The sequence below is a fragment of the Taeniopygia guttata genome, chromosome Z (assembly GCF_048771995.1).
Source record: "Taeniopygia guttata chromosome Z, bTaeGut7.mat, whole genome shotgun sequence".
Lineage (NCBI taxonomy): Eukaryota > Metazoa > Chordata > Aves > Passeriformes > Estrildidae > Taeniopygia > Taeniopygia guttata.
Window position 1 is genome coordinate 58,948,287 of NC_133063.1, and position 11,785 is coordinate 58,960,071.

Here is an 11,785-nt window from a genome sequence, read left to right on the forward strand (position 1 = left end):
GGAAAACCTGCAGTCAATTTGGCCCCACTCCAACCTTGTAAATTTAATGCAGAGTTTTAAAAACAGTAATAGTTTTTAGCATATTTTCCTTTTTGAGTATGACATACCCCTTTTACTACTTAGTATGTTACAATAGACTCTTACAGTACTCCTGTTGGGTTTTATTTAGTAATTGAAACTAAAATTTCACCTGTGTAAAAACACTAGTGTCACACATTTGTGATAGAGGAGTTTCTCGTCCATAAATTGCAATAAGAAGTATCTGCAACAGTTGCCTGCAAGTATCTATTACATTATCTTGCTGAGCATACAAAATTAGTTGCTAAGTATGATTTCCTTCTGTTGCATATGTATGTTTTCCTTTTTTGTTGCAGATCACGTGGGAGTTCATTAGATGTGTATTTGCTTTCAATTCTAATTTCATCTGAAATTAAGTCCTCTGTTTTTTATCTACTTTATCTACTACTTACCTAATCTGTAGATTATCTAAAATGAATTCAGAGGAGTAATCATAGTTTAATTCCTACTTTTTTTTCTTAGAGTTGTCAGTCTACAGTGCCTTATTAAAAGAAAAATGTCTAATTGTTTCAGTACTGATATAGAATTGCAGTTTTAATTAAAGTTTGAAACTTTTTCTTCAACACATTTTTATGCCACATACTTAACATGCAAAAATATTTTAATTGATATGACCTCAGATTTTGTCCCTAATTAAACTTGCTTCAGTGTGTCAAAGACAGTGACTTCAGTGGGTCTGTACATACATAAAATAAAACACTTAAGTGTTCATAAGATCATAACCTGAAGAATATTTTTACATAATTACAGATCCCAATAAATTAAAGTATTATCTCTTTAGTACTTGTTAGTTTTACATTTTGATTTTGTATATATTTTTTATTTTTTCCTATTTAATGAACATCTGAACCATCACTGTGTTATAATGATATTTTGTGCAGTTCAGAAGTCAAACCACCATGCCTTAAAAGGAATAAAATTCTTGTGCATTTGGTATGTAAACATCAAAAGTTCTCAATCTGCAAACATTTTCTGATATAATTTAAATTAAATTTAAATTATATGTATTTTAAATTTAAATTATGTGTATTTAAATTTAAATACACATTTAAATTATGTGTAGTTTTTCCATATGTAACTCTTCAATAGGAAGAGTCTGTTATGTGGATAGTGGGAATGAAAACTGAAGCGATTTCTTGACACTTGATATTGTCTCAAAGAATGACGTATGTCCACCTTCACCCTGCAGTTGATTCTAGATAATGTTAAATAAATCAATAAATAAAAAAGACTAATACTTAGGTTTAACAGTGACATTACCAGTTCAGGATGTTTCAAGATAAGTAGAGTGTAGAGTCTTATTCCCTGCAGATACTGAAATTATTAATTCCTCTTCTATGCCCAAATTTCATGTATTGTCATGACAGTCTTAAAATTACAATATTATTCCATATAAATTCTCATAAATAAATTCCACTACTTATTTTCATACACCTAAGTAAAGGCATTAAGGCATTTCAGTTCCCACATCACACCCTTTTGGAGTCTGAAATGTTAATTCGTTTGTAAGCTGCAAAAGAGAGAACACATTCCAGCTTTTATAATTTAAAAAAATATACATAAACCCCAGAATTATGCTACTAGCTGCCTTCATCTAAACTGATTCCATTAGAGGCTGATTTGATTACAAATTGGAATTATTATGATGAACATACTGATTATTACTTTGTACATAGTAATTTTTTCTTGATGTCTTGTAGTTCCTGATATGGACTATTGATGGCTAAATAACAGATTTCTAGTACAAATATATTACATTAAATATAAATAGAAACTAAATCTATTAAATGATATATATAATATATCATTAAACATATAGTAAAAATATACTGAAATATGACATGTATATTTCTTAGTGTGTATCAGTTCAGAGTTACTGAAGTAATTCTTTTCAAGCCTCAAATATTTGAATTAATATTTTGCAGACCATTATGCCATAAGACATGGTAGCAAACCAGGTGACTGATGGAGTTGGTACTTAGAATTACCAATCATACTTAGTGTGAAATTTAGATCATGTATGTATTCCATATTTAATTTCTAATAATTTGGAGTGAAAATCAGGAGGGCTACTGGCATTTGCATATTCATATTTCAGAAAGTGTGTTCTCTGGTGCATCAGTCTTCAGGAATTTTTCTAGGCAATGTACAACCTTCATCATTCTCATATTGAGAAACAAAACAGAAATGCTGTTCACACTCCAAATGCATCGGTTTCTCTCTTCCCAGCTAGAAATAGGTAGAGGACAAATACTCTTGTTTTGTCCCTAGGAATTTCTTCTTGTGTTAAACTAAAACTTTCTTATATGACCATGAAATTTTAAATAGCCTTTATTTTGTACTGTTAATACAGCTTCTGGGTTTCTTCTAATTTAGTGTTGAGGTGCTGTGCTCATGTAGAAAAGGAGAGTAACGGTGTTTGCAGTGTTCTCAACTCTTCCCTACATCAACTGCACAATCATTTTTTGTAATTTTGGAAAAAGTTCTTTCCAAGAAAGAAGATTTTATAAACCCTTGAGAGTTCATACTTCTTAGATTATGTAGTCACCTTGAAACTCACTTAACTGAAATCTCAGTTCCCAATGTACAAGTTCATACCTCTGTAAATTTTAGGAAAGTTCTCCGTCTCTATTGCAGATCTATCTTAGATTTTAAATCCAAATTTGCATTGTTACTTACCTCTTTTGTCACATAGATTGTTGCTATTTAATGACCATCTGTTTGGCTCTGTCTGAGAATGTACCCAGTGGATCTAGGGGTCTTTACAGTACAATGGTCTGCTAGACACACTTTGAAGAGAGAACATTTTAGTCCCACCATGCATTCCTTTTATTTTTATTAGTTTTTTTGCCACTTACAGAGGATGGAGAGATATAGGAGCCTCTGACAGCTTCCTGTAAGGATTCTTCAAGGAAGTTTCTGTAGTGGTGGGGCAAGAAGACCACCTGGTTAATTACAGACACTGTTATGAGAAGAGTAGTAAGAAGATTGTTTGAGGCACTAAGAAGCTAAGGAAAATTGACTTTGGCATTTTTGCCTGGGTATTTAACCTGAAACTTAGAGGAGCAGTAAGCTGAGATTGAACGTTTAATGAATGTAGATTTAAATGCTAAGAACAGTCTTCCTCTCCCAGGAAAGGGAAAACATCTGCAGACTTGTTTGGAAGCTTGAAAAATCCATTGGCTAGAGAAAAGGGAAGTGTAAAAGAGAAACATGAAGAATGCTTACTGTGTCACTGAGATAGAGGTTATCCAAGAACTTTGGCCAAGATAAAACCAGTATTGTCAGTAAATACTGTTTTTCAAGGGAGTTTCCAATGACTGCGCTACCAGAGCATCTGGGGAATATGAGTATGCAGAGGCATATGGATTTGATTATTAAACTAGTTTAGTTTCACAAAATGAAGCTAGGATGAAAGACCAGATGTTTGCCTAAGGATTAGTGAGTATTTTCAGAATCATATTGGTATATATAGTCAATAGGCAAATGCCAAAATGTATTTATTCATGTAAGAATTGTTACAGCAACTTAGTCAATTACACCTATTTTGAACATTCCTTTCTTTAACTTGGAAAAATTAAAAGCTTTACAGAAAACAACTTTGAATTTGCTGGGGTTTAATGCTTTGTGGTGTATCTTTTTCCTATAATAGGTCTTTTTCCATGGGGTTGTCACTTTTTCAAGATAGCTTTGTTTTGTTTATCAAGGTGGCCCATGGAAGATTTTCTGTTTCTTCCTTTGCACTGTCTCTTTATTTTGTTTTGTTCTTACAGCTACAAAAGACCATGGTGGCAAGATGGTAATGTCTCTTGCTTTCATTTTGTTATCCTTGCTAATATTGCAGGGGTCAGGTTTGCAAGATAATGAAGCTCAAACCCAAACCACTGTCACATCTGTCCTGGAGGTCACGATACCTCTTTGATTGCCTATAGTTGCACAAGGGTAGTCTCAGTTTCATTCAAGCCTCTTCCTTTAAATGAGGCTTGTTTACATTCTTGAGTGAAGTATTACTGGAATGCACTGGATATTATCAGCGTGGTTATAGCAAGAAAATTCAGTCAGTCAAATCTCTGTGTAAATTTGTATTTGTACTTTACTAGTAGTGGGATGGGGGGGATGAAACAAAATAGTAAGGGGTAATTGGACAGATTTCCACAAGTGTTTTACTTGACTACCAGCTTATCTTCCTATAACATATTTGATATGTTGCAAATATAATGAAAACCTGAAAATTTTGATAAGCACCTTTGTTGCTTTTTCAGACACGTGAATATTTCAATTACTTTATTTACATGTAATTCTGCATGTGAACTTCTGATTGCATGCTGATTTACAGTAAATAAAGGTAAATAGGGTCACTGAGTTATGTTTATAATTATAGTGGTACTGTTCTTGCATGGTTTTATCTTGCATGACAATGGAATATGTTTGTATTACATGTATAACATGTCTTGTGGTTTATGCATGCTGCACTAATATCTGTGTTAAATCTGTCCCCTCTTTATTCAGAGCATGCTGTCTCGGTCCTTTAATTCCAATTATGCTGCAGTTAGCAGCTTTCACTATGGCAGCTCTAGGGATCTGCATGGCAGCCAGGGTAGTGTTGCCTTGAGTGTTGCAGACGGAAGAGGTTCTGGTGTGCACATTGTTCGAGTGAGTACCTACCTACAGGAGGCTATTGCAATATATACAGGGGGAAAGAATAAACTGTAAGGGGGTCCTTAAATTGATACAGTTATCCTTTTACATATGCACAATGCTTTATTAAAAACAATATAATTTATATGCTGAAATTATTTTTAGGCATTAAATATTTTACCTTCACTTCATATGCTGTAAACTTATTGCAGGGCTTTTCAGTTTAGTGTCATGAAGTTGAGTTCTCTTACTGGCTTTGTAGGTGGTTGAACATGTGTAGAACTGTCTAGTTTCATTGTACCCTTGTGATCAAAAGATTACAATTCTGAATTTAACCTAGGCTGATAAGGTTTGAACAAAATCTTTCTATTCTTCTTCCTCCCCCAAAAGAAATTCTGATGATATAACCTGTAAGATACAGTAGGCATTCAAGAAAATTTATAGTCAGAAAATATGAGGAAATGAGCTTTTAAATAAGCACGCTGAGTGATGTGTGTCCATAGTGAGCAGGATAAAATCAACAGAAGAATCTTTGAATCTTTGAATAGTTAGTTCTTGGGATTTGTTAATACCTTTACTGCTGATAAAAGACACCTCTACAGCTGTGAGATTTGTAAATGTCCATCAATATTTTATGGGTGTATGTCTTGGTTAGTGAGATTTTCTGCATAAATAATGTCCTAGTTAATAAAAAAAGATAAAGAATGATAAAGCCCTTAAAATGTTTTATCCTGACTTACTTTTGAGAATTTTTTAGTTTTAATTATATAAAGACATTTGTATTTACCACTTTGTTTTGTTTAAAGCATCCCCAGGCTTCTGCTCCAGGAGACCAATGCCAGGATGAAGTATTCATTTCGGGACAGCAGAATTACTCATCTGCCACACTTAGTCTCAAAGATGTTCCTCCAGACAGCATCAAAAAAACAGCTGTACAGGTAGTTATCTGCATGACAACATGGATAGGACATAATTTGCTTTTATTTATAAGGCTATATTTTTTATTAGCAGTAGAAACTTATGTTAGGATAGCAGTTGGAACTAGGGCTTCTTTAAAATGTAATACACAGGCTTCAGAACTTGCATAAAAGAAACCGCATCCTCAACGAAACAGTTGACTGTATGAAGGAAGATGGTTCTTATTTTTCTTAAGTAGGTGCTTTGAAAGAAGAAACTTGCAGCCAAACAAGTACTTGCAAGTAAAAACTGGAATATGGCAGATGATTTCAGAAAAGTAATAAAAAGCTGATTAAACCTTTTAAAGAACAAACTTGAAATATGTTGTGATGAAATTGTAATGATAAACCAGAATTAGCAGGAGACACTCTGTATTAATCTCTAAGCACCATCTCTGGAAGTGGGTCTTACTACCATGATTTTATTCTTACACCTTCAGTAATTTCAGTTGCATTTCTACAGACAATGGGTATTGGGAACTTGAACAGGTGGATACATTTTATCTATATTACCTCTGGCAACAAAAAAAAGTTTTCCTGTCATACTTCAAGTTTTCAGAAAAGGCAACGGAAAATTGTTATATTATGTATATATTAAATACATACTGTATGTAAATAATCTGAAAATGTACTATATAGAGACATCATTTCTCAGAATCAGTCTGACGTAAACTCAACAAAGCAGATTCTGGTATGTGTCCATTCACATAGCATGGTTACAGGTTGAAATGTACACACTTGTTACTTGTAATACTGAGAGCGTATTTTAATATCCCTGTATCCCACAACTAATGTGATAATGGTGGCAGGCCAATCTGTAACTCAAGTGCATAGCATTTTTGGAATCATAGAGATGAATCAGTGACTAAGGTGGATAAGAGCACAAGATGTATTGGCAAGGGGGTAAAAACACTCATCTCAACATAGCTTCGCTAAGGAAACATTGCCACCTCCAGCATCATTCCTGGTAACATGATTGGAGAGCACTGTATGTCTTGACAATTGTGTACCTCACTACTGCTTGTCATCACTATACCTATCAATCAATTACATAAGCATTAAAAAAGAGTAACATTTGTTGACATTTGTTGGAAATACTACAATTTTGGTATTAAAATCTTGAGCTTGGATGGGAACTTGTTCAGGGAGTTTTGTGAAGTGGTCACCATAATATGCTTGGGGAACATACATGTAGTCTGCCAGCCTGGGATGAGGGGGCGGTGGGGGGATTTTTTTTTAAATTTTTTTTTTTTTTATGATTTGTTGGAAATTGTTACAAAATGTCTGAATTTTTTCAAGAAAAGTGGAGACTATAATGGTATGAATCAAATGTCCATACCATCAGTTGCACTGCTGGAAAATAATATTTGAGGAAACTCAGTGAAAAAAACAGAGCTAAAAGCAAAGGCTGCATAATTTGTGCTAATAAATTAGCACTCATATTAAGTTTTTGTTTTTCAAATTGTTCAGTAGGTCAGGGCTGATAACTATAAATAAAATGGATATAATTGTAGGTGATCCAGAAGAGTAGTTTTTGTAATGTTGCTGAAAATTAAGAGCAGTCACATATGAGAAATATTTAATTAATGAAGCAAGAACTGAGGATTGCTGCTTATAAAATGTATGACCCTGAGTATTCATGTGTTTTTTCAGATGCCTTTAACAAATGGACAAATGTGCCAGCCTCAGAGACTTCCAGCAAACTATAGCCAAGTCCATCATCTCCCTCCTCAATCATCAGTCGCAAGACATCCATCTAGAGAGCAATTAATTGATTATCTGATGTTGAAAGTTGCTCACCAACCTCCCTATACTCAGGCCCAGTGCTCTCCCAGACAAAGCCATGAGTTGGTAAAGCAAGAGGTAAGAGTAAAATCTATCTGACAGATACATCTGTCAGTCGGAGACATTTGTTTTCATTACTATCATTTCTCTGTAGATGGTGACAGAAGCAATATAGGGATTTCTCTCCAGCAAAAGATCTCAGAGCAGTTTTATTCCTCTGATCACACATTCCTTCCAGTTTTGAGAGAAATGTGGTAGAATTTTAACTGAATGCACCAGAAACTTTAACTTACATCTTTTTACTGAGCTAAAAATTAATTTCTCAACTAAATTTATTTATCTCACCTTCATTATTTAGCTAGTAACTGAAGAAAACACAAAGTCAGAGTACAACTCCAAGTACTTTGCATCTGGAATGGTTAAAAAAAACTGCAAGTGCAAAATGTGTATCCATAAGGAAAAATCCATAAAAATGTTGGAGCAATCTGATGCATACCTGATAATTATCAGTTTTGGTTTTGGTAGACAGATGTGAACATAAAAAATTCTTACACCATTTAATGACTGTTTTGTTGTGATGGCTTTCTTTCTATATTGTTTGAGGTTTTTTTTGAGAAAATCCTGATTATATCTTCATTTTCATTCTGTGCTAGAATGAGAATGTCCACTTCCTGTGTAAATAAGTTTTTTATTCAGCTCTTCTAGCAAGAGAAAGAGGATAGTCTTGGCTATGTACAGCTTGCATCAAAGTAGTAATGACGTTTGATTTTCAAAATTTATCTAGAGATAGCAAACAAAAAGGAGGAACAGATTCTTTTGCATAAGATATATGTTTGCTGGGGACATTAAAGTAACCTACATAATGTTGAAATATCTCTGAGTTTAAAGCCCATGTGAATTATGATTATAATAATAGTGATACTGGAGTAAAACTTAGGTACAGTGTTACATGATGTTATATTGCAATCTTGTTCTGCATTAATATTATGGGATACAATACTCTCTGACCTACTTTTAATTTTTTTTTTTTCATTTCAAAGCTTTTATTCACCTGAATCCTTTAGTTATAATTTCATTACAGTAGCTTTGAATATAGATTTTCAGCCAATTCATCTAGCTTTTTTTGTAATTACTTAGATTCGAGTGAGAGTTGACAAGGATCCAGAACTTGGGTTTAGTATATCAGGAGGAGTTGGGGGGAGAGGAAATCCATTCAGACCAGAAGATGACGTAAGTATTCTGTACTAATGCTTCTTGAAAGCCTTCTGATCTATAATGTTTCTCTTGTTCCAAGGGGAGAAAAGAAAGTATATATATATTTCCCAAACCACTATGCTCCAGGACTGGAAGGGAGAAAATTGGAAAATTATGTGGAAAATCAGGGTTGTAGGTAGTCACACTTGAATGACAGTATAGACAATTATTCCAGATGAGTAGTTTTTGCAGTGGTTAACAGTTCTAGTTATCAGTTAGCAGGTTTGAGATAGTGAATTGTAGAGTGTACAATTAGGAATCCTCTATAAAAGAGAGTGATTTAGCCTACAGCTCTATTTCTGTAGTAAATAATTTGTCTTGATATATACATCTGCCAAATTAAACCAAGGTGGATCACAATTATCTTTAAAGATAATTTTAGATTTTTAACATCAGAAAAGGGAGGCAGTTTTAAAAGCCAGAGACCTGTAGAATAGCATGGTGTTTTCTTCTACTTAGGATGGAAAATAGAAAAAATGTTTTGAATTACATCTGTTTGTTGCTATCCTGTTATTAATAAAAAGTTGTCAAAAATTTTTCCACATCTGTTTTTCAAGGGCATATTTGTAACCAGAGTGCAGCCAGATGGACCAGCATCTAAGCTGTTACAGCCAGGGGATAAAATAATTCAGGTAATATACTTAATGTAATTAATTACAATAATGACTTCATTTTCTAGCCTATGTAATATACCAGTTTCATTTCAGTTTGCACATAAGACGAGAATGTTTAATTTTTAGATAGATTACCTATCTTTTCTGGATTTATTCTTTGGTATCTTTTCCTGATACATTCTGGCATGAAGGTTTTAATTTTCTGCCACCTAACACACCAATAAGTGACTCAGACTGAAGCACAGTGTATAAGTTTTTCAAATTCTGAACATTTTTCAGATGTCTGAAGACAAAAAAAGGTGACAAAATATGTCATTTGAGATGGAACATGAGCATTTCATTAGGCTATACTATCATTCAGTTGTTGCATTTGTGGCCATTCACATGTAGTGTTGTGAACAATGAGTTGTCTCAACACCAGCAGCTGCCCCTGACAGCCGCTCTCCACAGTTGCACTCTCCTGTTACGTCCCTCTCCACGCTGCAGCTCCTGCCAGCCTTTGCTGCCTCTCCCCTGCTGGCAGGCCAGACATGCACGAGCCCTGGCCAGAGCTGCCCCTTTGCTGCCTGGTGAATGGCTGGTCACAGCATGCACCTCCTGGCTGCCCATCTGCTCCTGGCCAGCCAAGTCAGGCATTTCAGGAGCCAGGGCTTCTGGACTGCAAGCTGTGTTGTTCCTTTCTCTAGGGAGTCTACACCTATCAGACCTTTTCTGTATCAGATTTGTTTGAAGTTGTCTAATGAGCTTGTAAGCTATTGGGGGAGGGGTCAGAGAAATGAGCAATATGTTCATAGAGCCTTACTTTCTTAACCAAAATGGGCTAGTGGGACATTTGAACATTGTTCTAGCTACCCTTAAATTCCAGAGCTTGTTAAAAATAATTATACATCATAATATTAAAATGTTGATAGAGCCGACTCTGCTGCATTTCAGTTTTCTAAAAACAGAACAAACAAAAAGCCCAAAACCAAACACCCAAACCCCCACTAGTATCTTGATTAAACCACAATAATCCTGTGAATTGTATTCTAAAACAAAGCCAAATCAAAAACTCACCCTAAATCTTCAAATGAAAAATAAAGCCAAAAGGCACACAAGAAAACTGAACTGAGACTAAGTTGTTCCAGCTAAAAGATGGCTTGTTCATGAGCACAATAAATCTCTGCTTTTTTCTCCTCACTGGGGTGAGAGAGGTCCTAGTTCTCTTACTGATACAGGGATGGTGGCAACTTAACACCCAGGGTTACCAACACATACAGGAACAGGAAGCATGTTAAACCTTTGAAAAAACTGCTAGCACCTTTGTTACATACTTGTAAAGTGGAACTTACCTGAAAGCTAATTTCTGTTTTAGAGGTTTATTCCTGTCTTTATAAGTGCCATGCAGACAAATCAGATTACTTAATGAAGGTGGTTTTTTTATGTTGGCACAGCTTGGGTTTTGCTTATTGTTTAAGAAGGGATTCAGTTTGAAAAAGAGCTCAAGAAAAGTAGCATTTCAATTCTTAGACAATCAGAAACCACTTTATTTCTCATAACAAAGATTTTTTTTTTCATGTAACAGCACATTCTTCTTAGCTGTGATAGTCCCAGTGGTAATGTAATGACAGTTCCACTCTGTCTTGAACCACTCAGACTTAATGTGGAGTTTTTAAATTAATAACATATCTTCCAAAGTGCCTTTGCTATGCTTGATTTTGCAATGTGCTCTGTAAAACATTCAATAGGCATGCATATTATATGTCTAATACATATTTCTAATAAAAATCTACTACATGACTAGGGACTAGATAATTGAAAGTAAGACTTAAGACTAGGCTAGGATAGTCTGTAGAAATTATGATTTGGAAAGGTTGTTATTTCCACTTTTTATGTTGTCTACATAAATCTTGCTCTGCAACTCTAGAAATATTTGAAAACCCCTGGTTTTCTAACCAAGGATTCAGCTGATAATAACAGTGACTGTTCAGTGATGGCATAAGAACTGAAACTTTCAAAATGTCACTGCTAAGGCACAGAGAGCACATGCAGTTCTCTGTCACCACCTATGCAGCTCAGGGGAAAAGATAGGATGCACAGCATTTTAAATGGACAAATTTGTCCTTTTGCAACATTTTGCTGACCAGGTTGAGCATGATCTTGCACTGGTACACTCTGAGAAGTCGAGCCATAGCTATGTCCCTGTCTTTGTAGGCCACTTGGGCCTGTCTGTATTTGCCAAGACAAACTTGTCCAAGAATAACAATATTGTTTAGAGTCACACACAGATGTAAGTTGGGAATTATCTCAGAGTCTAACACAAAAGAATTACTTGCAGTGCCATTAATGTTGTTGTCACATAGTTTTAATTTATCACAGATGCCATTTCTAATATTCTGATAATTAAAATAGGATATGTCATTTGTAGTACATTTGGGGGTTTTTGGTGTGTCTGTTATTACAGTTGATGAATTAGATGTC

The 11,785-nt window shown here is 34.7% G+C and overlaps 1 protein-coding gene across 16 annotated transcripts in view; it reads left to right on the plus strand.

Moving 5' to 3' along the window:
- ERBIN (erbb2 interacting protein) overlaps positions 1 to 11,785 on the plus strand; it is a 117,196-nt gene that overhangs the window by 101,998 nt on the left and 3,413 nt on the right. For 13 of the 16 annotated variants that reach the window (XM_072922097.1, XM_072922102.1, XM_030257596.4 and 10 more), the window contains 5 exons: positions 4,588 to 4,731; positions 5,523 to 5,654; positions 7,326 to 7,535; positions 8,595 to 8,687; positions 9,269 to 9,343. In XM_072922097.1, coding sequence (XP_072778198.1) covers positions 4,588 to 4,731; positions 5,523 to 5,654; positions 7,326 to 7,535; positions 8,595 to 8,687; positions 9,269 to 9,343 — 654 coding nt within the window. The remainder of the gene's footprint in view (positions 1 to 4,587; positions 4,732 to 5,522; positions 5,655 to 7,325; positions 7,536 to 8,594; positions 8,688 to 9,268; positions 9,344 to 11,785) is intronic. The other 3 variants (XM_072922098.1, XM_072922099.1, XM_072922103.1) reach the window with 1 other exon arrangement.